At 48.4% G+C, this 26,707-nt stretch overlaps 1 protein-coding gene across 2 annotated transcripts in view; it reads right to left on the bottom strand.

Annotated features, from left to right (window-relative positions):
* The window catches only part of TMCO4 (transmembrane and coiled-coil domains 4), a 1,142,020-nt gene that overhangs the window by 612,379 nt on the left and 502,934 nt on the right, over positions 1–26,707 (bottom strand). For both annotated transcript variants that reach the window (XM_069610379.1, XM_069610380.1), the window contains one exon: positions 3,220–3,363. In XM_069610379.1, the coding sequence (XP_069466480.1) occupies positions 3,220–3,363 (144 nt within the window). The remainder of the gene's footprint in view (positions 1–3,219; positions 3,364–26,707) is intronic.

The following is a 26,707-nucleotide window of genomic DNA, read 5'->3' as shown; positions in this document are numbered from 1 at the left end:
CATGGAGCACACGAGAGCCGAGGGAGCCAGTAAAGCCACGGACGAGGCACGCGCAGTTGAAGAAGAGGCTGATGTGGAAGACAGGACTTCCACCGGATTTAGATCAGGAAGGCTGTGGACACACACAACAGGTGAAGCTAATGGTATTAGAGTACCAGAGCCTATCCGAAAGCTGTGCATCAGGAGATCAATGCACTACCATGAGACCATGAGTCCTTCGTAGAGTGAGACCAGTGTTAGAATTGAGACGGAGCAAGGCAGGGCAGCAGTCAGCCAGGAACAATTGACCTATCAGGAAAGCAAGAACACCAGCCAGAAGTAGCAGCACCTGGGGAAGAAAGGGAAATGGGCAAGATAATGCTGGCTGGCAAATATGAATGAGCAGAATGTCCATAGACAACTAAGAGGGCCTGGCAAAGATGTTAGTCCTTAGAGAGTTCATAGGCCTAAGGCTAAAAGCCTTTGAAAGCTGGGACTGCTAATGTGTTCGCTGGGCACTATATTCCTGAAGAGTGAACTGTGAACTATATCCCTGAAAAGTGGGCTCTGCACAATTTTCCTGAAGATTAGACTGGGCAATATAACCCCACCTGATCATAATGAAAGAATTGAAACCATACTTTTTTGACATGTATTCTGTCGGCCGGTGCCAAGGGGTAGCCAACAGATCCTGTGTGCAGTGACACCAAAGTTGAGATCAACCAGCATTGGATCAAAAATGCCATTCTGGGGGTGGAGGGGATGAGTCATCCTAAGTTCAGTATGGGCTTGCAGCAGCTTTCGGCTACATTTAAGGCACCTGACAACCATCTGCATCACAAGCATCTATTTCAGCTGGACAACCATGGTGAATAGTTGCCTTGATTCGATAAGCAGAAACATGATCCGTTTTCTAGAAACCTTCTTTAATTTGTGTAACTTGTGGGACTGTTGTGCCAAGTTGAACTTAACCCTGATAGACTGCTTTCAGGCACCTCGTTCAACCCAGCCATTACAGGTCTTGAACTTTGTTCCTCACAGCACTTGGACTCTAAACTGGAACCATGTCCAGTGACCACCTCGGTAGCCTCTGGCAAGCTATCCCCAAAGTTGGCCTCATGAGGAACAACCTACTTATTTCAGTTTTCAGTTTTGTCTCTGTGTCTTTTCTCTTTTATAATCGTGTGATAGGGTCAGAAATTTCACCTTGTAAAGAGGGGATGAGGATGCCTCCTGTTGTCGGAGGCCTACCAGGGCTTTCACTGGAGCCAGCCCTACCCTAGAGGTGGGGTGGGAAAGTCCCTTCAACTTGTGCGTTGTACCACCTTTTCTTATTCCATACCACTTCTGCACAATAAAGGACAGTGTTTTTCTGTTTGTCCCTTAGGACATAATTCCTAGTAGGCCTGGAGTTGGAGAAAAAACAATGTCTTCCCCATAGAGAGCCAGCAAGTAACTTCGGACTGCGGAGCGACCCGCACATAAAAACAGCGGTCCAAACATGCCCCGCAACATTGAATTGTGCAAGAGAATTAATATCATCTTCGGCGAGACAAATGAGTGGTCCAAATAACAAACTGACAATCCCAGAGCTTTACGTGATATGCATGGAAACAGTTTGCTTACCTGCAGGAGGGCTGCGGTGCGGGCCTCATGTCAAACCGGCAGACCAGAGGCTTCGGCTTGCTCTAATCCAAAATAGGACATTGATCGTGGTTAAGTGGGCCGCCATTTCAATTTGCAGGCTGGCCGACATACGAGAAAGGGATGGGGCTTAAACCACCCTTTATGTTTTTGCTTACCTTTAACACCTCCCCTGGGGAAAGGAAAGATACATGTTGGCCCGTGGAAGCAGACGAGGAAGAGAAAAAATAGAGGGGGGAGTGGGAGGATGAAAAGGGGCACAGGAAACAAGGTGTGGGTTATTCGGGTGAGGCCAAAGGAGTAGGACCAAAAGACCAATCAGAGAAAGGACTCCAGAGGAGTATGTCAAAGTAGTGATAATGGGACTGTGCAATGTAAGATAGTGATTGGTGATGAATGAGAGTGCTTGAGACGATGACAGAGAGAGTTAAAGGAAGATAACTCAGAGAGTAGGTGTGGGTGGAGTGTAGAGTAGTGGAGAGGAGAGATGAGTAGTAAACGTAGTGGAGATGGCAGTGTAGCAGTGATGGAGGGGGAGAGTAGAAGAGGGGAAAGAAGTGTGGAGAGGTTAGTGTTGTAGTAGAAAGCGGACAAGATTAGAAGTAAGAAAGAGAATAGTGGAGTGAAACAGAGGGAGGGACTAAGGAGAGTGGGAGGAAGAAAAAGACAAGAGTAGAAGAGAGAGAAAGGAAGGATAGAAAATCATTGGGAGAAGAGTATAAGATCGTGCCAGGACAAGATTAAAAGAGTCCCGAGTGTTTTGGAAGGCACTTCGTCTCATATCAATTGTACTGTGGGACCTAGGTTAGGATTCACTTAGATTGCTCCCAGAGGGAGACTGATAGAAACGGTGTTGCCCTTTCGCCATCACAACCAGACAGTCAACAAGTAGGCAATAGGCGTTAGTGATGTCTAGAGGCCATCCTGGGGTTGAGAGACGCCTGGGATAGGGAGAGAAACACCCGCCATAGACGAGAGAGGGATGACTCTTAACTGGCCCCTTTTCAATTTCTTTAATAAAAACACTTGAGTTTTCTTCAGGAGTTGGTGTGTCCTTGAAGCCAGCTTGGGCCACTGCTACATGGATTTGGCCGGGTTAGACAAAGTATACCCCTCACCATCAAAATGAAATAAGGCTCTGTGAGATCCTTAGCCTCATCCGGATTTAAACTTATGCCGCACTTAGGCTTACGAGCCAAACTAGCAAATGCCTCTGGGGAGACCCTGCTTCATATAACTTTATATGACTATTAAAGTCCTTTGGAAAAAAAACCTTGCAAAGGGCATTTTGACAGACTTGAGCTTTGGGTTACAAGTAGGATACTTGCTGCAAATTAACATCAAGCTTTCGTAAACAAATGAAACCACCAATCAGCGTATTGGGTTGGACCACCTATACTGGGATTTAATGTGGCATGTGTGAAGCGGTCTTAAATCAGATAATAAAATCCAGATGAATATATCTAAAATCAGAAAATTTGCATTGGGTCTCTATTTTGGCAAGGAAGGTGATTCTTGAATACATAGGTATTCCTAATTAGTACGTGAGCATGACAGGAAGGCACATTCCCACATACATGTTAGGCAAATCCTTACCTGTCAGACCTGCCCCCGCTGCTCCAAATAATGAGGCCATGATGGCAATTCCAGCAGTAGAGCCCAGCGCAGCAGCTCCTGCAGTCCCAATAATTGTTGCAGCTCCAGCAGCAACGAAAGGGGCTGCAAGCCCCCCCGTTAGACCTAAAAGACGAGAAAGAAAATAAAAGGAGAATTTGCAGCAGGTGAAGACGAAAGATATAATCTAGAAGCAGAGGAAAGCATACATTTGGAACAAGGAACACAAGGAGAAAAGACATTTCAAATACGGGAACAGATGGGAAGAACTGCCACCATGGCTAGTAGAAAATAGGGAAAAGACAGACTTAGAAGAAAACAGAGAAGCAACATTAGACCAAAGAATAAAAAAATTAAGGAGCACAGTCAGGTCTAGAAACACAGAGAGGTGCAACATCAAACCTAAATGCACAGACAGACCCTGGGGCAAGACTCACATGATGGCAAAACAAGAATCTCTAAGGAGGTTTAACAGTTGAACCCATTTATGGCCACATCGTATCCCTGCCCAAGAAGACGACAACCCAAAGGACAGTGGCACATAAAGCCAGGACTTCAAACAACATGTAAGGGATTTTGAGCATTATAGGGGGCAATTTTTGAAATTATCTGGTGCCTCCCTGCCCCCCTCTTCTTTATTCCCACGTTGTTTCCTCTCCCTGTTGTTCCGCCCGCCTCCCTCCTTGTCTGCCCGCCCACCCCCCTCCCCGATTGGCTGCTTCATTTCCCTGTGCCGGTGTTGCCTGATCCCTGCGGACCACGCTCGCCATTTCTTCCTTGGCGTGAGCGGGTGCTGCAGCTGGGCTGATCGTTCAGGTAAGACCCTCCTGGGCCTGCATTTGGGTTTTTGAAATTATTTGGTGCCTCCCTGCCTCCCTGTTCTTTACTCCCACGTTGTTTCCTCTCCCCGTTGTTCTGCCCGCCTCCCTCCTTGTCTGTCCGCCCATCCCCCCTCCCGGTTGGCTCTCCCTCCCCACTTAAGGCCCTCCCTGGGCAGCCCCCTGCCCGGCAGCCCCAGGCTAAGGGCCACTAGGTAAAGGGCAGCTTCTTGTCGAGGCTCCCAGTAGTGTCTGCAGGTGTCCGCAGGGGACGCTAGTCACCTTCCCTCGGAGTGCCCTGCCCATCCCCTAACACCTGCTGGCTGTTCCTCTACTGAGTTCTTATATGTAACTATCTGAGTACTATAGAATTGCACTGTGTACCCTAGGCCTTTCTCCCACTATTCAGGATTCTCAAACTTAGGTGGCGTATAAATTCAACTGAGTACTATAGAATTGCACTGTGTACCCTAGGCCTTTCTCCCACTATTCAGGATTCTCAAACTTAGGTGTGTCTCCCCTACTGTCTTAATGTGCTTTTTGTGATCTCTTTAAATCCTGCGTGTCGTCTTGTCCCGTTACTCAAATTGCCTGCTTCTCGCTGTCCTGTCTGCCTGCTCTAGAAGTCCTTTCTAGTGTCTCCCCCTCTCCCTTCTACCTCTCCCACCTACTCTATGGTGCTCACTGTCTCTCCTATCTTTTCCAACTGCTTCTCTATCGACTATCCGCCTCTCCTCACTAAATCTGGTAGGAAGAAGTTTAAAAAGGATATCCTGGTCTCCAACCCAGGCCTCCCTATAGTTGATACCTACACCAGTGCCTCCTTCAAGGAAACTCTCACCGACATCCTCTTTGTCGTTCCTTCGCCAGCCCTATGGACCCTTCATATGGTCTCTGTGCTCTCTCCTTTCTCTTCCTCTCCCATTAATGGTGGCACCCGGTGGGATGCCCTCCTGGCCTCCTTCCACTCCTCTAAGGTCATCATTAATGTAGACTCCAATGTGACCATCTTGGCCCAAGGCCCTTAGGCCAACCTTCACCTCTTTGACAGATGCCTCCCGCGCCTCATCAACTTCCCTTCTTCTCCTCCTGTCCCCTCTCTCCCCTCCGTGATTACCTCACCTCTCCCTTCTGCCTCCTCCTCGGCTACCTTGCCTTCTCCTTCCCTCTCTGCCCCCTCTCGGGCTCCTTCTACACCTCCGAACGGCGCACCTCTGACCTGTACCCCTCCCCGGAAGTCCTTCAAGGATGGCAACCTTCTCCATATTGCCATTCTTAACTCTCGCTCTGCTGCCAAACACTCCTCTGATATCTGCCGCCTTCTTGAAGAACTTGACCTTGATGTCCTCAGTCTCACTGAGACATGGTTCACGGCCGGCTCTATCACTAGCTTTGACACGCTACTACCTGACGGCTACAAGATCCTCTCCGCACCCAGGTCCAACCGCTCTGGTGGGGGTGTAGCCCTGATCTTCCCCGAGTGGATTCCTGCCTCTGTCATTCCTACGCAGGCCTACTCCTCTTTTGAATGCCTCGTCTGCAGGCTCTCTCTCTCCCCTAGCCATTCCCTTACTATGGCTACTATCTATCGGCCACCTGGCCAGATCTCCTTCCTTTCTGAGTGGGCGGACCTCTCCTCCTCACTCCTGGCCTCAACCACTCAACTCCTCCTTCTTGGGGACTTCAACATCCACCTGGATACCTCCTGTCCTCCCTCTGTACTCTTTCGTGACCTTTGCGACTCTCTCTCACTCACTATTCTCCCCTCTGGCCCGACTCACTCTGCAGGGCACACGCTGGATGCTCTGATCTCCTCAGACCTTCCCCTCTCTGTTCCCCTCTCCACTCCTCTCTCCTGGAGTGATCACTGTCTCCTCTCCTCCAACCTCACCCTCCCTACCCCTCAGGCCAAGCCACCTCCATCACTGCCACCCACCTTCTCGGTCATCCGACCCATGAAGCGCATGTCAGCTGAGGCTTTCGCCGCCACCTTCTCACCCTCACGCCCCCCTTTGGCTAACTCTCACACTGACACAGCCCTCTCCACGCTCAACTCTGCTATATCTGATACTCTTGATATCCTTGCCCCTGTCATGAGAATCCGCCTGAAGCCCAAAGCCAAGTGCAACTCCTGGTAGGACTCTGACCTTGTCACCCTAAAACGCAAGTGCAGGGTGGCCGAGAGGAAATGGCTTGCTTCATGTACATCCTCTGACAAACTGGCCTGCCGCCTGCTCCAGAGGCAATACTGGCTTTCTGTCATAACCAAGAAGAGAGCTCATATCCAAGCCCGCGTCTCTTCGACATCAAACAACTCGGCTGAACTCTTTAAAATCTGCAAGGAACTGGCAAATCCTGCCACAGTCTCTACCTCTCATGTCCCTTCCCAGGCCCTCTGCATGGCACTGGCTTCTCACTTCACCTCTAAAACTCAGGACATCCTGTCCTCACTCTCCTCCTATCCCCTCCCTTCCCCTCCCCCCTGCTCTTCCTCTGGCCTTTCTGAAGCCTCCTCTCCCCCTCCTTCTCTGCCTTTCCCCTGTTCTCCGCTGATGAGGTTTCTAGACAAGTCCGATCTATGAAAGTCTCGTCAAAACAGGTTCACCCCTGTTCCTCCAAAACCATAAAGGACCACATTGACTCCCTGGCTCCTGCCCTTGCTGATTTCTGCAATCACTCCTTTGCCACTGGAGTCTTCCCATCCGCCCTGAAGCACTTCCTTCTGCACCCCCTTCTTAAGAAACCCTCTGCTGACCCCTCCTGCCCGGCTAACTATCGCCCCATCTCCATCACTACCTTCCTGGGCAAGCTCCTGGAGAAACTGGCCATCTCCCAGCTTAATCACCACACTGAATCTGTTGGCTGTCTTCATGACCATCAGTCTGGCTTCAGAGCTGCCAGAAGGGCGGAAACTGGTCTGCTGAACATCTGTGAAGACCTGCTCTCCAACCTTGACTCCAACACCCCCTCTGTCCTCATCGTGCTTGATCTCTCTTCTGCCTTTGACACTGTCAACCATGCCATCCTGCTCAATCGCCTCCATGTTAACCTGGGTATCACTGGTCAGGCTCTGGCGTGGCTTACTTCTTTCCTCTCCGACGGACCCTCCCAGGTTCAACTTGGGTCTTTCCTCTCTGCTATCTTTTTCTCTACTTGTGGTATCCCCCAGGGGTCTGACCTCTCTCCCTGGCTTTTCAACCATTACCTGGCCCTCTTGGCCCACCGCATAGCTGCTCTCTGCCCCAACTTTCAGTGCTACGCGGATGACACTCAGCTCATCTTCAGGCTACCCTCGGCCTCCTCCCTCCTCCTCTACTTCCCTCATCTCCGACTGTCTGTCTGCTATCCAGGAGTGGTGCGCCGCCAATGACCTCTGCCTTAATGCCAGTAAGACTAAGATTCTCCTCATCGGCACACCCACTCCCTCCTTTCCTGTATCTCTCTGGCCGGCCTCTCTTGGACCCCTTCCTGCTCCCACATGCAAGGCTAAAAATCTCGGGGTCGTCTTCGACTCTACACTCTCCTTCTCTCCTCACATCTCTGACGTCTCTAAGAAGCCACACTACAAGCTACACCTCCTCCGAGGTATTCTTCCTTTCCTCTCCTTCCCCCAGAAGCTCACTGTCTCCAGAGCTCTGGTTCTCTCCAATGCTGGACTATTGTAACAGCCTCTTTCTAAATCTACCTGCTTCTACTCTCCACCCATTGCAACTTATCCAGAACAGAAATGCGAGACTTGTCCTTGGCCTCAAGCCCAGGGATCGTATCTCTCCAGGACTGAAATCTCTGCATCGGCTCCCAGTGGCTGCGAGGATTAAGTTCAAAACCCTCTGCATCGTCCACAAGGCCTTCTGGGGCCTGGGGCCTCAATACCTTCAACTCTCTCTTCCTAAAAACCTTCCTTCTCAAGCTCTTCTGCCTCCAATTCCCTCAGGGTCAGTCACTTCTCCAAGCAACAAGCTGGTGGTAGATCTCTCGCTTCGGCTGGGGCCTCCCTCTGGAACAGCCTCTGGAACAGCCTTCCTGAAACTTGAGGAGAATCATCTTCGGTTCCGTAAGCACCTCAAAAGTTTCTTTTCTCGTCCGCTTTTTCTCCTCTTTTCCCTTGCTGATTCCTGGCTGACACGGAAACTGCACTGGTTACCTGCCCACCCTTCGATCTCGGGCCCAGATCCACTCCCCCGCCAGTCGGGTCCTGACAACCCCTGCACTTGGTGACTGTTTCTGTATCCCTACGGTCCGACTTCCTACACTTGACACCGGACGTCTGCACTTACCCTTTCACTTGCCACCTGCTGGCCACACATTTTTTTATTGTTATATATTGTTTATTTATTTATTGTTCTTATCCCATGTACTGCACTTTCCTCTTCCACTCCCCCCCCGCACTTCTCCTCCTTCCCCTCCCTTGCACTTTCCCGATCTGAATGTCACCTGGCCTAGTAGGATCATTGTCTGTCTTCCCATTTCCCCCTCCCTTGCCTCGTCGTGCCTTGAAACACTTGTGTATAGGCACGTTATAAATGCCATATCATATCATATCAATATGCTGCTCCATTACCAGTTCAAAACGGTTTCTTACACATAAAAAGGCTGATTCCCCGGATTTGTTCAGTGGCCGTGAAAAGGATGCCCATATATGGCCATTTCCTACCCCTGCCCAAGAAGAAGACATCCCAGAGGAAAGTGGGGTACAACGTCAGGGCTTCAAACAACATGCCAACCATTTTGAGCCCAATAGGGCCCAAAATGCTGCTGCAATGTGGTAAAAAAAGAAAATGTGTCTCGGAGGGCACCTAAAAAGGTAGAGATAAAGGTACTACTGCAACTTGCCTGCCTGTGCTCCACTAGGTTTATTAAAATGTCCAAAATGTAAAAAGAATGGGGATACAATTATCCCATGCACTACTCTCCTTTGGCATATATTAGTGCTTTACCAAATCCCCTCTGTAATATAGTTGTGCTTTACCATAGCTACAAATGCTTATCAGGGACTCACGTGTAGTCTTAAGGACTAACCAGCATCCACAAAACAGAATGTGCCTACAATGCAGAGGGATAAACACCCTTCAATCAATCGCCTTAAAGTTGTTCTGTTTGCTTGCTCAGTGTCCTCACACTCTGGGCCTAATTACGAATTTGGCTGTACACTAAAGAAGTGGCATGAACTCTGTTACTGCCACCTTTTTGTCAGTAACAGAATTACAGCCACTTTTACCACAACACCGATGTCGGTGGATTTACCACGTGGAATTACTGCTCACAGTAAATCTGCCAAAATCCCCACGGAGTCTTGTGGACTACAAAAATTGGGATTTACACTGACATACTACTACTCGTAATCCTGGTGTAAATGACACAGGACTGAGCGGCGGTAAGGGTAAAACACTTTCAACAGTAAATCGGTTAATTTACCACCTATATACCGCCAAAGCTACAGTGAGGCGCTTTGTCTCAAAAAAATTATTCACACTGGAGGCACGGTATGTGGGAAATCTTTTGTTTGGTGGAACATTTTGCAGGCTCTAATTCGCAATTCAAATGTTTGACTTTGTTTCTCATAATAAAACGAATGCATTGTACCAAGAACCAGAAAATGAAGACAAGGCAATTGACAGATAATTAATCACTCATAAAACCTATTGCAAGAAGCATAGAACAGAGCAGAATGTGTCAAGGCTGTGTACAACAGCAAGAAGGAAATTGAGGAAATTGTGCAACTGGGAATACCCAACTGCAAAATTAAGTTATAACACGATAATTTTATTTATTTATTTATTGTTCATTTATAACGTGCTTAATACCAGCAAGTAGTTTCTAAGCGCAGGATCAGATTCAAACCTGTGTTGCGCCGTTTTGTCTTGCTTACAAGACAAACATGTTGCCCCAAAGTTACAGAAAAGGTCAATTATAAAGATTTAAAATGTTACTTTTGTGTTATTCATGTCCTTTGGCTAATAAGCAAAGATCTAAACCCCACAACATAGTCTAACATGCAAGACTATTTTGCTCTGGTGTGTAAGATCGGGTTACTGTGGCCCCTAGATGCCAAAGGTCCCTATTTTGGATCCCTGTTGAGGGATCAGAACCATCCAGGACTAAGTCCACTGATGTGTGGCACTCTGAGCCTTTGAAGTTGTGGCTGAGATCATCTTCTTCCTCTTGAGTAAGTGCCCTTCCTGCTGCATAGCAGAAGGGTGCTTCACCACCTTGAAATTCCACTAAAACGCCCTTTGGAGGACTCTGAGTAATGGGTAATGCATGGTTTTCCAATATTTGTGCATTCTTGCAAGTGTGGCCAAGAGAGAAAGGGGGTCGTTACAAGGTAGGAGGTAACCATCCCGCTATTAGCGGCATGGCTACCCCCTTACCAGGTACTGGGTCCGGGTTCCTTGAATGAGGAATTACTGGGCCATTTCGACCTTGGAGGGCCCGGTAATTCGTCATTCAAGGAACCCATCCCCATTCCCAATCGAGCCCCCATAGGGCTCAATGGGAATGGGGAGGGTGCTAACAACGGGCCCGGTGTTAGCACCCTTGTCTGCACGCGGGATCCGCTAAAGGCACCCGGTAAAACCAGGCATCCTTAGCAGGTTCCCACGAGCAGACTTCTTTAAGGCAGTAAGGGGTTGACAGCTCCGGCACCATTACCGGCGCCGTTAACCCATCACCGCCTCACTCGTAATGACCCCTAAAGTCTTTTTTAGAGGGTGAGAACCAAGGAAGTTTTATTAGTCTTTGAGCGAAGAGAGATCTTTGTTTTCCTGGTGGGAGTGATCAAACTAACCAAAGGAGAAGAGCTTCAGAGCCTGCAAGAGAGGCATTCATATACAGATGGGGGTAATAGTAGGTAGTATTTTTCCCCACCAAGCTGAAAGTAGTCAGAGGGAACAAGCTTTGTTGGCTACCTTGTAGGTCGGCAATTTGGATAATACAGTGGTAGGAGAAAAGGACTAAGTTAATTATCTGTAACTCCTGTTCTCCAGCATGGGTCTGGCATGGATTCACATGTTCATGAATATTCCCCGTTGCCAACTGGGAATACTCGGTAAAAAGAAAAGCAGCCTGAAAACTGCATTTCTCCTCTAAACCAATCCCTGTCCTTTGGGTCATACTGGCCCCGTCCAATGGCAGTCGTCTCCTTAAGCTCCACCCCTGGTGGCCATCTTCAGATTTGGTAGAGCACGTAAAGTGCCACAGAGGTGAAGGAGGGAGGGAGAGTTCACATGTGAATCCATGTGAGACCTATGCTGGAGAACAGGAGTTACAGGTAAGTAACTTGATCATTCTCCAGCATGGGATCTGGCATTGATTCACATGCTCATGAATTCGATTACATAGCAGTACAAAAGTCCTTCGTGCCTGACACATAAAACCTTAAGGCACAAGCAATGTCCAGCGAATACAAAGTACTTTCCGCCGGCGTAGAAGGGTATGGGAAGAAAACTGGCAGAACCAAAGGCTTGTTGAGGTGAAATTCTTATGGAACCTTTGGCATAAAGATGGGGTGGGTCCGCAGCACCACCCTCGTAGCATGGAAGGACAAGTACGGTTGCTTGCAAGAGAGCACCTGGATCTCCCTGACCCTCCTGGCCGAGGTGATCACCATGAGAAAAGCTGTGGGCCCCATGAGCATAGTCAAAACCATGTTGTGCTCCCAAACTGCAGCAGGTGCCTTCACTGGTGGAAGAGCCTTGAAAAGGACTTTGAGCAACTCCTTGATGAGTATGTGTCACCACAGAGAGGGCTTGCCAGGCGCTCTGATCTAAAGGAATATGGGAGCAGATAGAAGCATGAGCTAGGCCAACCTTGGCCAGGGAAAGCTGATATAGCAGGAGCTGTGACACGCAGAGGCAAAACCTTCTGAGTCCTGCACCACGTTGACATTGAGAAGTGTTTCAATTTATGGCCGTAGCACAACGTAGAGAAAGCTCTGGCCTTGGCTAGGATCTTCTTACACTCCAGCAGCAGAGAATAATGTCCAAACTCTAGGTTTGCAGGAGCCAGGTTGTGAGGCTCAGCGATGCTGGGTCGTGGTGCAGTATCGCCAACTCTTCTCTGGCGAGAAGATCGGGAAGTCGAGGCAGCCGGATGGATGAAGTCACTGACAGATGAAGCAGGCCCGGGTACCAGATCTGTCGAGGCCACACCAGAGCGATGAGTATTATTCTGCAATGACACTGTCTGAGTGTGTTGATCACACGTAGAAGAACTGGGATCGGAGGTAAGGCATACAGGAAGAACCCCTCACACACGAACGAGAAGGCATCCCCCCCAGCTCCTCTGCTGAGGGAACCTCTGGGCGAACCTCCGGCACTTTGAGTTGGTCGCCATCGTGAAGAGGTCGATCTGTGGAAGCCCCCACTCATGGAAGAGAAACTTGATCCTGCAGAAGTTCCCATTCGTGGCAGGCACACAGCTCCCTGCTGAGCGAATCTGCAATGGTGTTCTTGGTGCCTGCCAGGTGAAACGGTACGAGGAACATGTCCTGAAGAATGGCCCAATGCCACAGGGTCTGGGCTTCCGCAGGGAGCACGTCCCGCCCTGCTCCCGATGTAGAACATGGTGGTGGTGTTGTCCGAGAAGACCCTCACCACCTTCTCCTGCAGTAACAGCAGGTATGATTTGAGGACCCAGAAAAACGCCCAGAGTTCCAAGACGTTGATGTGAAGGTCTTTTACCTCTGGGATCCAGAGGCCTCTGGAGTGTAACTGCCTGATGTGGGCCTCCCACCCCTCCAGGGAGGCATCCGTGGTGACCATCACCTGGTATAGTGGGACCTGAAAGGGAGCTCCTTTCATGAGATGTGGGTGCACTCCCAACCACCGTAGAGCTTGCCGGAACTCCTGGGTGAGGGTGATCTTGTCTGTCCAAGAGCCTGAGACCTGCAGCCACTGAGCGTCCAGAAACTCCTAAAGAGGCCTCATCTGAAGCCTGCTCAAAGGGACAAGGCTGATGCACAAGGACATCATACCCAACAGTGACTTGACAGCTCGTACTGTCAAGGAGTGCACCAATGACAGGTTATGTACCTTCCCCAGGCATACAACTGTGTTGAAACAGGCGCCCAGGAACAGAGCGTTCTGCGATGGCACCACACAAGACTTTAGATATTTGATGGAGAATTCGAGCTCCATCAGCAGACGAATGGTCTCTGCTGTGTGTTGGTTTGCCAGTGCATGAGAGGGGAAGTAGATGAGTCAGTCGTCCAGATAAGGGTAGACGTGGATGCCCTTGAGATATAGATGCACAGCCAGCGGAGCCAAGCACTTCGTGAACACCCGATGGTCCGATTTCAGGCCGAAAGGCAACACTTTGAACTGATAGTGCTGTCCCTGGACCACAAATCGCAGGAACTTTTGATGCTTCCTGTGGATGGGGATGAGAAAGTAAGCGTCTTCCAGTTCCAGCATCGCTAGGAAGTCACCTGCCTCCAGCTGGACGAGCACGTGCTGTAATGTGACCATGCAGAACTTCTGGGACTTCAAGTATTTGTTGACACGTCTTAAGTCTAGGATCGGCAGTACCCTACTGACCTTTTTTCCGTACCAGAAAGTATCTGGTGTACACTCCGGAGCCCCGCAGGCGCTCGGGACGAGTTCTATTGCCCCTTTCTTTAACATGGCTTGAACCTCCTACAGCAGTCGAGCCATGTGTAGTTCTTGAGGTGCCACAGGAGGAATGTGAGGACACCTGTGTTGGAATTCAAAGGTGTGCCTATGATGAAGAATGCCCAGAACCCATTTGCATGTGGTGATGGTCTTACACTTGTCGACATAGTTCGCTAGCCGGCATCCCACTGGGGTGCGAAAGTCCCCAGCCGATTCAGGCCTGCTTGGGCATCTGCATCCTGGCTTTTGAGCAACACCGCTCCTGTCCCCCACTGCCGTAGGCTTGTGAGCGGCCTGGTAGGCCTCCTGGTTAATGGAATGGGAGGGCTGGTGGTAGGGGGTGTTACACCCCATGAAGGACCTGCCGAACTTCCCCCTCAAGGACCGAAGGGACAACAATCTCCTATGCTGTAATGTCCCCAGCGAGCGTGCCGTCTCCGTATCCGTCTTGATTGTCTGGAGAGACACGTCGGCAGTCTTGCCAAACAGATTGTCCCCATTAAAGGGCATGTCCACCACCTTGGAATGGACATCCACCCTGAAGTTAGCGGCCTTCAGCCAGCCTTGGCATCGAAGGGACACCCCATTGGACACGTGGCGGAAACCCGGTATCTGCTATGTCCAGAGCCACAGTGATGGCGTGATCTGAGTGTACCTCTTCTACCTGCCTCGACCTTCTTGACCTCTGGAATGAAGTCCAGAATGGGCCCAAGCTTATAGCATAACTCCCTGTCATAGCAGGCCAAGATGGCTAGGGCATTAGCAGCTTTGACAGTGGAAACCGCAGTGTAAATGATGCGCTTCCCCACTGCATCAGGCTTCTTCCCCCCCTGGGCCGGATGCACCCTGACCGAGGATGATGGATTCGACGAGTGCTTCCTGGCAGCGGCAGACACCACAGAGTCCGGGGAAGGCTAGGAGATCAAGCACCTGGAGGCCGAGTCCAGGACCCTGTACTTCTTCACCAGCCTGTCTCTTTTCGGGGGAGCGGTACTTGGTGTCTTCATCAAGGCCAAACCTTCCTCCCTCATCCAGCAGAGGGATCGACATGACAAACCTCCATCTGGACTCCAGCATTGGAAGAGGAACCCCTCTTTCTTCATCTTCTCCGGTACCAAGATGAAGAGAGCAGAGGCTCTCAAGATCATGGCATGATAAAAACGGACTTAATCCGGTGGCAATGTCGTGGTGGGCTCGTCGGCACCCAGCGGCTCCCAGTCTGCCAGTATATAGTCATCCGGCTCCACGATATGCGTCACTGTAGCGTCTGTATCTGTACCAGTGCGAGGGGGCTCCTTCCCTGCAGGGGAGACAGGCCAGTGCGGTGGTGGCGTAGGCTGACGTCTCGACCCTGGAGGATCCATTGGCTTACACTTTAGCCTGGAAGGGCTCCTGGCCAGAGGCGTCGTAGTACTCTGGGCCAGCACAGGCACAGGAGTAGCAGGCAGCCTTTGTTCTATTTCCAACACCAATGTGTGGAGAGTAGTCAGTATGTCCAACAACATGTCCCTTTGCAGTGGATGAGGGGTGAGCGGGACAGCAAGCATCGCTCTGGGCTGGAGCACCTCTTTGGGATAGATGGTGAATCCGTCTGGCCCCTCGGAGATCCCTCTATGGACACACTCCCACAGCCCCCTTCGTGGTCAAAGAAGCAGCCCTCAGGTAAATTGTTGTCACAGCTTGTGTAGATCTGTACAGGCTCCCTCAGAAAATCCCTTGGCATCATCGGGGACATCCTCACCTGCGTAGGCAGGAATTCCGTAGGTAGTGGAAGCTCCTTGGGTCCTACCAAGCTTCTTCAGGAAAGAAGCGATAATGGAATCCACGCCAGCTGTGGTCTTCTGTGCAGCCGCCGCCAAAGCCATAGGCTGGGCAGACAAAGATACTTGAGGCGTCGCTGTCGTCTTGGTGGTAGAAACCACGGCAGTAGCAAGGCCCCCTTTCGAGGACGTAGTGATGGTCGTCAACAAAGTCGTCAACGGGATCATAGACGAAGTGGATGTCTTGGATGTCGTTGACGAGACATGATCGACAGGGCCGTGGTCATCGACGGGTGGATGTTCATAAAGATGTGTGACCAGGATGAACTATCATGAGGTTATTTTGTGACGGTGTAAAGAAAAGTTAATTTATTGCACTGAATGAGCACCGAATGGAGCCAGGTATGATCAGAGTATTAAACCAACTAATGGGTTATAAATACCCCACATGATTGGTGAAGGACATATGGGACCCATAGTGGTATCTGCTTGATGTTTGCAAGGCTGCTAGGTTAATTGCTGATGTCATTATTATCTCATCCTTAAAAAGTGCTACACGTATGTTCTCCATTGCAGTATGGGGTGCAAGTCGCTTGTAGCCAAGGTGTATGTATTGGATGGCCTGGCCATTAAGTGTGTTAGACTGGCGTCCTATGAAAGCACATGCTTTTATTGCCTTTTCCAAAGCAACCCATCCTTTAAGATTCAATGCCTCTAATACCTACAACCAGCTAGATACAGTAGCAAAAGGTAGATTCGAAAGAGGATCAGAGTAACTATGTACCCTTTTAAAAGCACAATCAGTGGGTATGTACTGCTTTCAGGAAAACTGAGCTGTGATATCTTCACACAAAGGCAGATTTATGATGTGTTACACACCAGCAATAAAAATGTTCAGGTGCCCAGTCTATTAAATCAGTATTTAGCTATTCTTATTCACTCAGAATTGCTATGTGAACTCTAGTGATTACCTATAAATGCCTGTTCAATTCGGCCCCAAAATACCTTTCAGATAAATGTTTGTACATGACATAGGCCATGCATTTCCAGATAGCCTATGGCACCGCTTTCTGAATGGCAATTCTACATCAGTGGTTTTGGCAACAGTATGTTTTATTATAGAATTATATATAACCTTTTAGGAGACAAGAATGGGAATGTTTGTTTCCTGTACTGAATGTGACTGATGTATTTTGTTTTAATATAAATATGTATAAAGGTTTTGTAAAACCATATAAAATGAATGGGAAAATAAATGGCTATTTTTTTACAAGTCGTTTATCATTTTCTAAGAGAGGATATCACCACTCCACTGATGGTGTTATGGGATCTTTATCAACTACATTACCTCTTTTTTAAAATTAAATACAACAATATTGTGCATAAATCGATTTTGGGTACATTAGGGTGGTACACTCATGAGTGCATGGATTATAAATCTAAATTAATATCAGTATTTAAATATGAACCGGGAAGGATCACGTTGTAAGGAATACAAATCAATCTCTAGAAAAAAGTAAACTGGAGGTTAAAAGATAGGAACTATAAAAACCAGCCTATACAAATAACAATGAATGCTCTTGTTGTAAAGGTCCAGATTCAATGCTGCCGAAGGGGCGCTCGTACCAGTTGTGCAAGTAACGTGGTGAAGTCAAGGATGGCATGGTGGGCGACACCCGGGGGGGACGTCATTGAAAGCGGCACTGCTTGCATAAGGTGACACAGAAGCAGCGTGAGAAGTTCCATGGTGGAACACAATGAGGGGTGCGTGCTGTGGTGGCAGTATGGGGTAGTTGTATAGAACGGGCAGACGGGCCACAGGGTGGGGGTGAAAGATGTCATGGGGGTGTTATGGTAAGGGGGCTTTTTGAGCAATATGTGAACAGAAGAGAAGCCATTTTGTTTGTAGACCCATGTTTAGAAAGCATTTTTCACAGACAGCTCATAAGCAAAGAGCTGTAGGCCTTATGTGTATTTCTGGAGTGAGCATTCAGCACAGTGTGCTGAAATGTTGCAGATAATTTTGAGCCCAATGAGATAGGCACCTGGGTACACGAGGAGAATTGGCAGAATAATAAAAATGAAATGCAGTTAATTAAATTCCAGCCACAGTGTGGTCAGACTACACTTGGCAGGAAGGCGTGAGAAGGCAGCTCGGGGCCAGACCATTGGGGTAGGGGTTATACAGTGCGGGACAGGGACCTAATCTACTGAGAGATTTAGGTGTCCCTAGGGTGCAACATTATACAGTATCCTTGCTGATGTCCGCAGGGCAATTATTGGTCAGACTCAGTGTGAATGTCTCGCCCCTCGCCATTTCAAGCTCTTATGTATATTGGACATTGCTAACCAATGACAAGTATTTGTCACTGATCAGCACAATCAACCCAATTAGTATCGTTCAACATACATTTGGATATAGGGGACAGACGTAGTCCCAACAATCAGCTACTGTAATCTGCCTTAAAAATGTAACAAAAATGTTGTATAAAATGTTCAGCCACAGTGGGTGGCGTTGACAGCTCATTTCAGTCAGTTCAGTTCCACATGGCTGTTTGAACCATTTGCGTTACTTCTTGCTTGGAGTACACTCTGTTTTTTTAATTACTTTTATTCCCTGGAGATACTTTTAATAGAGGTCCCCTGGTACACTCTTTTTGCCAAGGTGATCAAGATTTTGCTGTCCTTGTTGTTCATATCATAGGAGATATGTAGCAAACTTACTTGCCCAGCCTAAATAACAAAGCCTTGGCATGCAGGGAAAATACCATTCCAAAGTCTGATTTGATTCCCACAGTCATATTCAGCACCATTAAATATTACAAGTTTGGAAGTGGGTTTAGCTTTCTCATCACAGTGCAGCAAAAAAGCACCAGGGAATCATAAGGAACAAGTTACTTAACTGTTACTGTTGTTCTCCTGCATGGGTCTGGCATGGATTCACATGCTCATGAATATTCCCCGTCGTCCGGCTGGGAATCCTCGGTAAAGAAAAAATCAGTTTCGTTTCTGATCTGTCTTTCTTAGTAGTAACCAATCACTGGTCTCTGGGCCATACTGCCCCCAGCCAATGACTGCCCTCTCCCTAAGCCCCGCCCCTGGCAGCCATCCTCAGATTTTGTAGCACGTAAAGTGGCAGTATGACCAAGTGAAGAGCCGCAGAGGGGAAGGAGGGAGGGTTCGCATGTGAATCCATGCCAGACCCATGGCAACTTGTTCCTTCTCCAGCATGGGGTCTGGCATGGATTCACATGCTCATGAATATAAGAATAAATAGCAGTACACACATGCACAATCACGGGAGGTGGCAAGGCTCAACATTAAGCATTACATAAACTCAACATTAAGCATCTCTTACCTCCTCACCAGGCTCACCTTAAGCGAACAGGTTTGCGCAGCACTGCCTGGCCGACTCTGGACTCCTCCCTGGAATCCCGGTCGACGCAGTACAATCTCGTGAAGGTGTGCGTCGACCTCCACGTAGCAGCCCTGCAGATGTCCAGCAGGGGCACACCAGACAAGAAAGCTGTGGTAGCAGCGATCGCTCTGGTCGAATGGGTTCTCGGACAGCCGGGCAACGGTCGGTTTGCCAACCGATGACAGTGCATGATGCAGCCGGAGAGCCATCTGGAAATGGAAGCCTTTGAGAGAGCCTTCCCTTGGTTCACAGGTCCAAAGCTCACAAACAGCTGTGATGTCTTCCGAAAACTCTTCGTTAGGTCCACGTAGAACTTCAGCGCTCTAGCTACATCCAGCGAGTGCAAAGTCCTCTCGGCCGGCGACGAAGGCGACGGGAAAAAGACTGGTAACACGAAGGGCTCAGTCTCCCAAGGGCACAGTCTCCCAAGACAATGAGGGCTACAGAAAGCAGTTGAACGAACTGAAGGGCAGGGTCCACAGCCTCCTGTCCTAACACCCGCAGGAGACATCGGCCACAGGATGAGGAACCGTGGACCCCCTTGTCCTGACCCTGTGGCAGGAGAAGGCAGGAGAAGGCTAGCTTCATTCTTGACATGGTGGGGATCAGTGGACTTGGGATTGCTGAGGTTGAAGCCAGCAGTTAAGGCGAATTTGGTGAGTTTGAATGACCCCCCATCCCCTGACAATTCACTGGCCAAATGACTATACAACCACATGGCAATACTCCCAAAGGCAACGCCACCCAATGCATATGCAAGCAGAGCTGTGTTTTGGCATGGGCGATCCAGGCAGTCGCCTGGAGCACCACATCAGCGATAATGACACGCCAGCTTGAAGGAGTCTTACAAAGACACCCCTTTGTCACCTCAGCGGGACGGCCAGCCACATGGTCAGCGTGGCCTGGAGTCAGAGGATGACACAGATGGCAGTGTGGGTGGCAGGTCTTACGGGCTCACCCTGCTTCAGCCCCATGCCCCTGCATAGCCCACAACCCATAGTCCAGCAATCACAGGATGCCATATGGAGGAGGCTGGACACTATTGTGGAGTGTTGGCAGAGTGTGGCAGTATCTGCAAGAGAAGACAGCGTTTCCAAGGTTCCTGTGGTTTTGGAACATTTTCTCTACCTTCATTATCAGAAGAGGTTCCTACCTACAAAACCCCTACTCCCAACGGGAGCGTCACAGAGTGTTGGCAGAGTGTTTGCCGAGGGGGTGCTGAGGGCGATATGGATCAAAGTAACATCAACAGTCTTCCCCCGCGAACACGGAGCTAAATGAAGTCAACCAGGTCCGGGGAGACACGAGATTCGCATTGCACAGAAGGGCTTAGTACGTGCAGCGAAATCACAAACAGACGAAACGTCCCACTACAAAACGTGGAAGAGCATAAGGAGATGGATCGACCCAGGACTGCTCCGGAAGAGCCAGAAGATCCAGAAGGTAATTTTTGCAGCGTAAATCCCCCTCCCCCCACCCTTACCTCAAAGAATGTGGCGCTGCTTCTTCCCAGCTCCCGGCCACGGCGGAGTCCACGCATGCGCACAGCGAACTGAACGCTCATGCTTGCGATACGAGACACGGCCCGCAGAGCCAAACAGGAGGGGTGGAGAGCCCTGGGGAGGCGGACGGGGGGGATGTGTTCTGTGCCCCATATGAGGAGGGTTATTTTACGTAATCAAGGCCAAAAAGAGTCTTGGAAAATAACACTCACACCTCAATAGTGTAAGCTTATCAAACTATGTTGATGCACTCAGCAAAATCCCGGATAAGACAGCCGCTCAGAAACTCAACCCAACTACTACACCAAAAGAAACAGAAAATGGGCAAATTCCGAACAAGCATGTCAATATAGCAACACATGAGCAAGAAACAAGAGATAATACTATAGCAAAAGCAAAGTGCTTGACTCAAAACACCCATGATCTTACTTTTCTGTAGCACCATACCTGATGTTGCTGCATGCCTGCCGCAGCTGCCGTGCCTATAGTAATTACTTGGAACACACGTGCAACATATGATCACAGCGGTGTACATCCGACGGCCTTTCCAGATTCGCTCGTTATGTTATTTTTGCATGTATGTAGCATTACCTTTACGTAGTAGCTGACACAAATTGAATAACGCCTATATGATGTTAATGTGATATTGCACTTGATGCCTAATGTAAATGTTTCTAGAACTGTATGTTTCCATGAGCTAGCATTATTCATATCAGCCAGTGTTCTACATCAGGTGATCATTATGTACTAGCCACACGGCCGCCTTGTAAAGGATCTCTCACCAGATCCCACTAGATGCAACTGTCTCTTAGTCATTCACGTTATATTTTATTGCCTTCTTGCTTCTGACTATGGACCCTGTCTACTTGCCACTAATGGTCCGGCTATATCCCTGCCCTTAACAAGCATCCTAATACCAGAGGAAGCTATGTATGTGTAATACAGTATTCTCATCGCTGCATGCCTTTGAGACATAGATATAGGGCCCGGCTGGACACTAGATTCTTTAGCTTGATTACTTTGCTCCAATCGCACAGCCTACTTTAGTCAATGCCTATATTCCCTATGCCTACATGCAACTGCCTACACCACATACTTGAAGGCCACTTACCTGTCCTGACCTCTGCTAGAATCACAACCAGATGTCTCCTGAATCAATGTCTTCCGTCAGGCGACCTCTCTACTCACAATTGGGTTGCTAGCTTGTGCTATGTTGTCTGTTAGACTCCTCACAGCCATCTCCCTAATCACTTTAGCAGCTGCATACCATTGGACTAAGCAAGACACCAGCCTTACCTTAAAACTCAAACCTCTAACCAGAGCTATGACGTCCTCAACGCCAATGGCGATTCCAACATTAGGGATCAAACCTACCAAATTTCTACCACCCCTCAAACTTACTGCCTCTCGTGCTGCCATTAAACCAACCTTGTTTCTACTTGAGTTAATTCTAGACTCTAAAATTAACAAGACAGAGCTAGGTAGCCTTCCCACCATCGCCAACACATTAACCCCTACCATGGATCAGTCTCTACCAAACCAATACCCAACAAGCCTTGCTCTATTACAACTAGAAATATGAGGTTTGGCTCTAGATTTGCTATTTACCCTGCCACTCAATCTAATCCGATAGCTATATTGAGCAGCCCATCAGTGACCAATAACGCTACGCCTAAGGTTAACTACAAAAAAATAACCAGACCCAACCTCAAGAAGAAATCTCCTACCTTGGCGCCTATTCCCAGTCCTTACATCAAAGGAGGCTTAATAAACGCCAGATCTATGGTCGCCCATCATGCCACTGATGTAGCTGACCTAATTAAGTCTGGTGACCTAGAGTTCTTAGCTATTTCTGAGACATGGCTGCACGCTGAGGCTGGACAGTCCTTGCTGTTGGCTGTACCAGACTCATACACAATTGTGAGAGAAGACAGAACTCGACAGGAGGAGGCATCACATTTATTGCAAAATCTAACTTGGGGCTCATAGTATATAGCTCACCTATTATGAAATCATGTTAATTACTCACGGTTAAAATAGCTACTTCTAGTTCTAACACATTAACAGTTCATCTTATCTGCAGACCTCCAGGTCCCACTGGAGGCTTTGAGGAAGATATCATGACACTATTATCAAATTCAAAACTCACTTCCCAAATACTCCAGTTAGGTGATTTCAATCTGGGTTCCTTGACCCAAACGACCAAAATGCCAAGACACTGTCCGAGACACTTTCTGAACTAGGGCTTACCCAAGAGTTAACTTGCCTACCCATGAGAAAGGCAGAATGCTAGACTGGGTGGCAGATTTAAACTGCGCAACTGAAATTACATCTGTTGAACCTCAGTCATGGACAGACCACTACTTACTATCCTTCACTATCCTTGCCAATCGATCATCATCCAAGCCTACTCTGATAGTCCCACCGCTTCCCACAAGGAAAAAACAGAACATCACAGTGGACAAACGTATGCCTCTTTTGCTTCCCACCCTGAACTCCGCCCCGGGAGTCCTTAGACCCGGCTCCATTAGTAGATCTTTACAACGCCATTACACAAGCATTAGATAATATTGCACCTCTTAAATTGCGAAAATGGAAACCAAGAGCTCACCTCAACTCCTGGTTTACACCTCATCTAAAAGCTCTGCGAGCAGAGAAAAGAAAAATGGAAGTACTGTGGAAAAATGTGCCTTCTAAAGAAAATAAACAAAACCTGACAGCTATCTCTACTAAATACAAATTAGAAATACTACTAACTAAATGTGAAACATACAACAACAGGATCAACAAAGCAGGTTCCAGTACTAAGGAACTATTTGTGATCCTTAGAGAAATTGAATCCCCCATTCCCCCTGAGGACTCATGCACAAAGGATAAAGTATGTTGTACTAACATCCAAAATGCTTTATCTAACAAAATCACCACCCTCCAAAACAAGATCGCAGCTAAGAGACTCAATCTCAATAAACCAGCGACCCATGACATCCCACAAAATTGCATCCCCAAACCCTTACAAGAATTCAAGTTTGCTCAAGTTACTACGCAAGAAGTGGAAAAAATGTTCTCCTCACTTAAGCCATTGAGATGTCAGGGATACATCTGCCCAGCTCAAATCATCAAAGAGGCTGCCAGAGACCTGGCGCCTTTCATCACCAAACTAATAAATGCCTCATTCTGTGACTCCAAGGTACCAAATAATCTTACGGATGCGTGGGTACTACCCTACTAAAGAAAGCTTCACTGGACCATACCATTCCTACCAACTACAGGCCTATCACCACTGTCCCGTTCTTACTCAAAATAGTAGACAAAGCCGCATACCTCCAGATCCAGATGTACCTTGGGTCCAATAACCTCTTAGGACTAAGACAATCAGGGTTTAGACCACTCCACGGCACAGAAACTGCCTACATCGACTTGAAAATGCGAAATAGACAATCTTAAAGACAACAGACAATGTGCTCTACTTCTCGTACCGGATCTATCGGCTGCATTCAATTTAGTCGATCACAAAGTGCTGTGCAAACACTTTTCTACAGTTCCTAACTTCTGACAAAAAGCTACTGATTGCATTCAATCCTTTCTTAACAACAGATTAATGGGAGCCTTCTCCCCTTCGGCAGCTGCTGACCCCTCTCCTATTACATGTGGCGTACCACAAGGATCTTGTGTCTCACCGACTATGTATAACATATTTACCAAGCCACTGTTCGATGAACCCTGTGTGTGATCCACAAACAATGCAGGATAATGCCTACAACGCTGCTCACAGCAGGATCAGTGTGTGCATCGAGCGTGCATTCAGCCTCCAGAAGACACATTTCCGCTGCCTTGACCGTACCGGTGGAGCCCTGATGTATGCTTCGGAGAAAGCGGGCAAAATTGTGCTTGTGTGTGCCATGCTGCACAATACCTGACTTTCCGGGGAGTGTGGACGCTGACAGCGTGGAGGGCGCTCCAAGGAGTGTGGCACTTTGGCAGGCGGTGACACCGGGCTGGTGTCCCCCTAAGAGTCCTTGTGCTGCTCCTGGTGGCTTTGTCACGCCCCTTCGAAGGCGGTGGTCCTTGTGGCATCGATGGACCTTAGGACGACGGGTGTCAGCCATTTTTACTAGTAAGATGGCCGCCGTAACTGGAGTTGCGGGTCTAGCCTCTGCACGACTCGGTTTCCAGGAAGTGCTGTCTCCCTACCCGAGTGTAGGTATATCTGTTCCTGTGATCAGCACACAATTGCGTTGCTACTCTGCTTCAACAACGAAGTTCGCATCTAGGTATCCTGATACGGCTTGCTAAACACTACCTTTCAGCATTCTAAACTTTCCTGCTCTGTCTCAATTTCAGTGCATTCCTCACTGCCTCTCTGTCTCCCGATTCCACAGACTCCATCTCTTTCTCACCCAAGTTTGCCCACCGGTCTCGTTCCGGAGCGCGGTAAGCTTTATTCGGAATTCTCCGACATATTGAATACCCGTTTCTCTACCTTTCCCGACTTACTATTCTCTCTTCCTTCGCATAGTTACAGGCTTATGTCCCACCGGTATTGCGACCGCCCGTGCAAAACTCTGCTCTATCAAAACAACTCCTAGCTCCGCCCTTCATGCCTCTCAGGTAAAGACTTCCCCGTGGCTTTCCACTATTCAATCTAGTTATCTTACTAGTTCTCATCAAAACCTTTCTTACTATCGTAGAAGTTTTCTGAAGTTTCTGACTGGCACCTTTTCCCACACATCGTTCCTGTTTAAGGGTAATCAACATTCCTATACATCTTACATATCCATTTTTCCACTTACCTGCTTATATTTACCAGTCTCTTTCTCTTTCAAGACGAACGTCCTCCGGACTTCACCTGAATCTCCACCTGCAATTGAAGACATCTTACCACTACCTTCGGCACAGGGTTTTCTTCCCCCAGAGGGTTTCCCTGGGACTTCTTCTCCTACCTGGTTTATCTGGGAGGGGGAAGAGGTACTTGGGAGGCTTTCACTTTCATCTCCCTCGCTTGGAACAAGGAGAGTTTTCCCCTGCTGGAAGGTGTCAGTCACAGGACAGGAAGAGAGGTAACGGTGAGTCCTTGGGGTAACCTGCCAGTTGTTTAAATTGTAATGATTATTGTGACATTCATCATTTATGACAGTTAGCAACGCCCAAAAGATATTATTGAGTTTCGAAATTTAATCTGAGTTATCAGGAATTCTGAGCAGGTTATCTCAGGGGTTCAGGGTTACAAGGAAATATGGACGCATCCCAACAACAGCAATTAGTCACTGCTGTACAAGCTTTGACGGCTGAAGTGCAGGCTTTAAAACAGGAGAATGCCTATCTCCGACAACAGGTAGGCAGAGTCCCTAGTTGTTCTGAGATACCTCCTGGCCCAATTCCGGGGGGCTTATACGATGGTAATCCTCATAAACTCAAGGCCTTTATTGAAGCTTGTACCGTTCAGTTCTCATTCAAGACAGCCTTTTTTCAAAGTGACCGTGATAAAGTAGGACACATGATTGCAAATTTAACAGGTCCCGCTTTAGCATGGGCCACGCCTCTTGTTACTACAAATAATGCCTTGCTAGATTCTTACCCTGCCTTTTTGAACAGTCTAAGAGCCATGTTTAGCCGTCAAGAAATCACGGTTTCAGCCCAAGAACAGTTATTGGATTTTAAACAAGGATCTCAAGATCTGTTGTCTTATATCACCAATTTCAAGCAGTTAGCAGCTGGCACGTCATGGGCTGACGATGCTCTGATCACTATATTCCGCAGGGGATTAAATGAGGAGTTAAAGGATGAGATCTCCCGAGTACCCAGACCTCCAAATCTGGCAGAATTAATAACCATGGTCATGCAGATGGACTACCGATTGCAAGAAAGATTAAAGGAACGACGTCGCGGCCGTCCCGTGAGACAACCTGCTACATACTCTCCTAGTTTAGGGAAATCTCCGACGGAAGAACCTATGCAGATAGGAACTACCAGAGGTCGTCTTACTCCAGAAGAGCGCAATAGACGTCGAGTCAAGGGGCTGTGTATGTATTGTGGTTCCAAGGAACACACTATTCAAGATTGTCCTCTCATCCCAGTCAAGACAGGGAAACGCCATTTCCCAACCGCAAGGGGAACCGCGGCTAGGGAATCAGTAACAGGTTCCTCATCCTCTATGATACCATCACAAGTAACAGAGATCCCCGATCTTACTATGTTGGCCTTGCAAGTCCAAATCAAATGGGGAGATTCTGATCCTATTCCGGTCACGGCCTTAATAGATTGTGGGGCCGCGGGGAATTTTGTTGATACCCTCTGGAAGACCACTCATAATATACCGTGTTCAGTTAAGACCTTGGCAATACCAGTGGAATCGGTGGATGGT

Source organism: Ambystoma mexicanum, chromosome 8 (assembly GCF_040938575.1).
Source record: "Ambystoma mexicanum isolate Mex_15411 chromosome 8, UKY_AmexF1_1, whole genome shotgun sequence".
In the NCBI taxonomy this organism is placed as follows: Eukaryota; Metazoa; Chordata; class Amphibia; order Caudata; family Ambystomatidae; genus Ambystoma; species Ambystoma mexicanum.
Note: the sequence above shows the minus strand (reverse complement) of the source record. Positions and strands in the feature narration are given on the sequence as shown.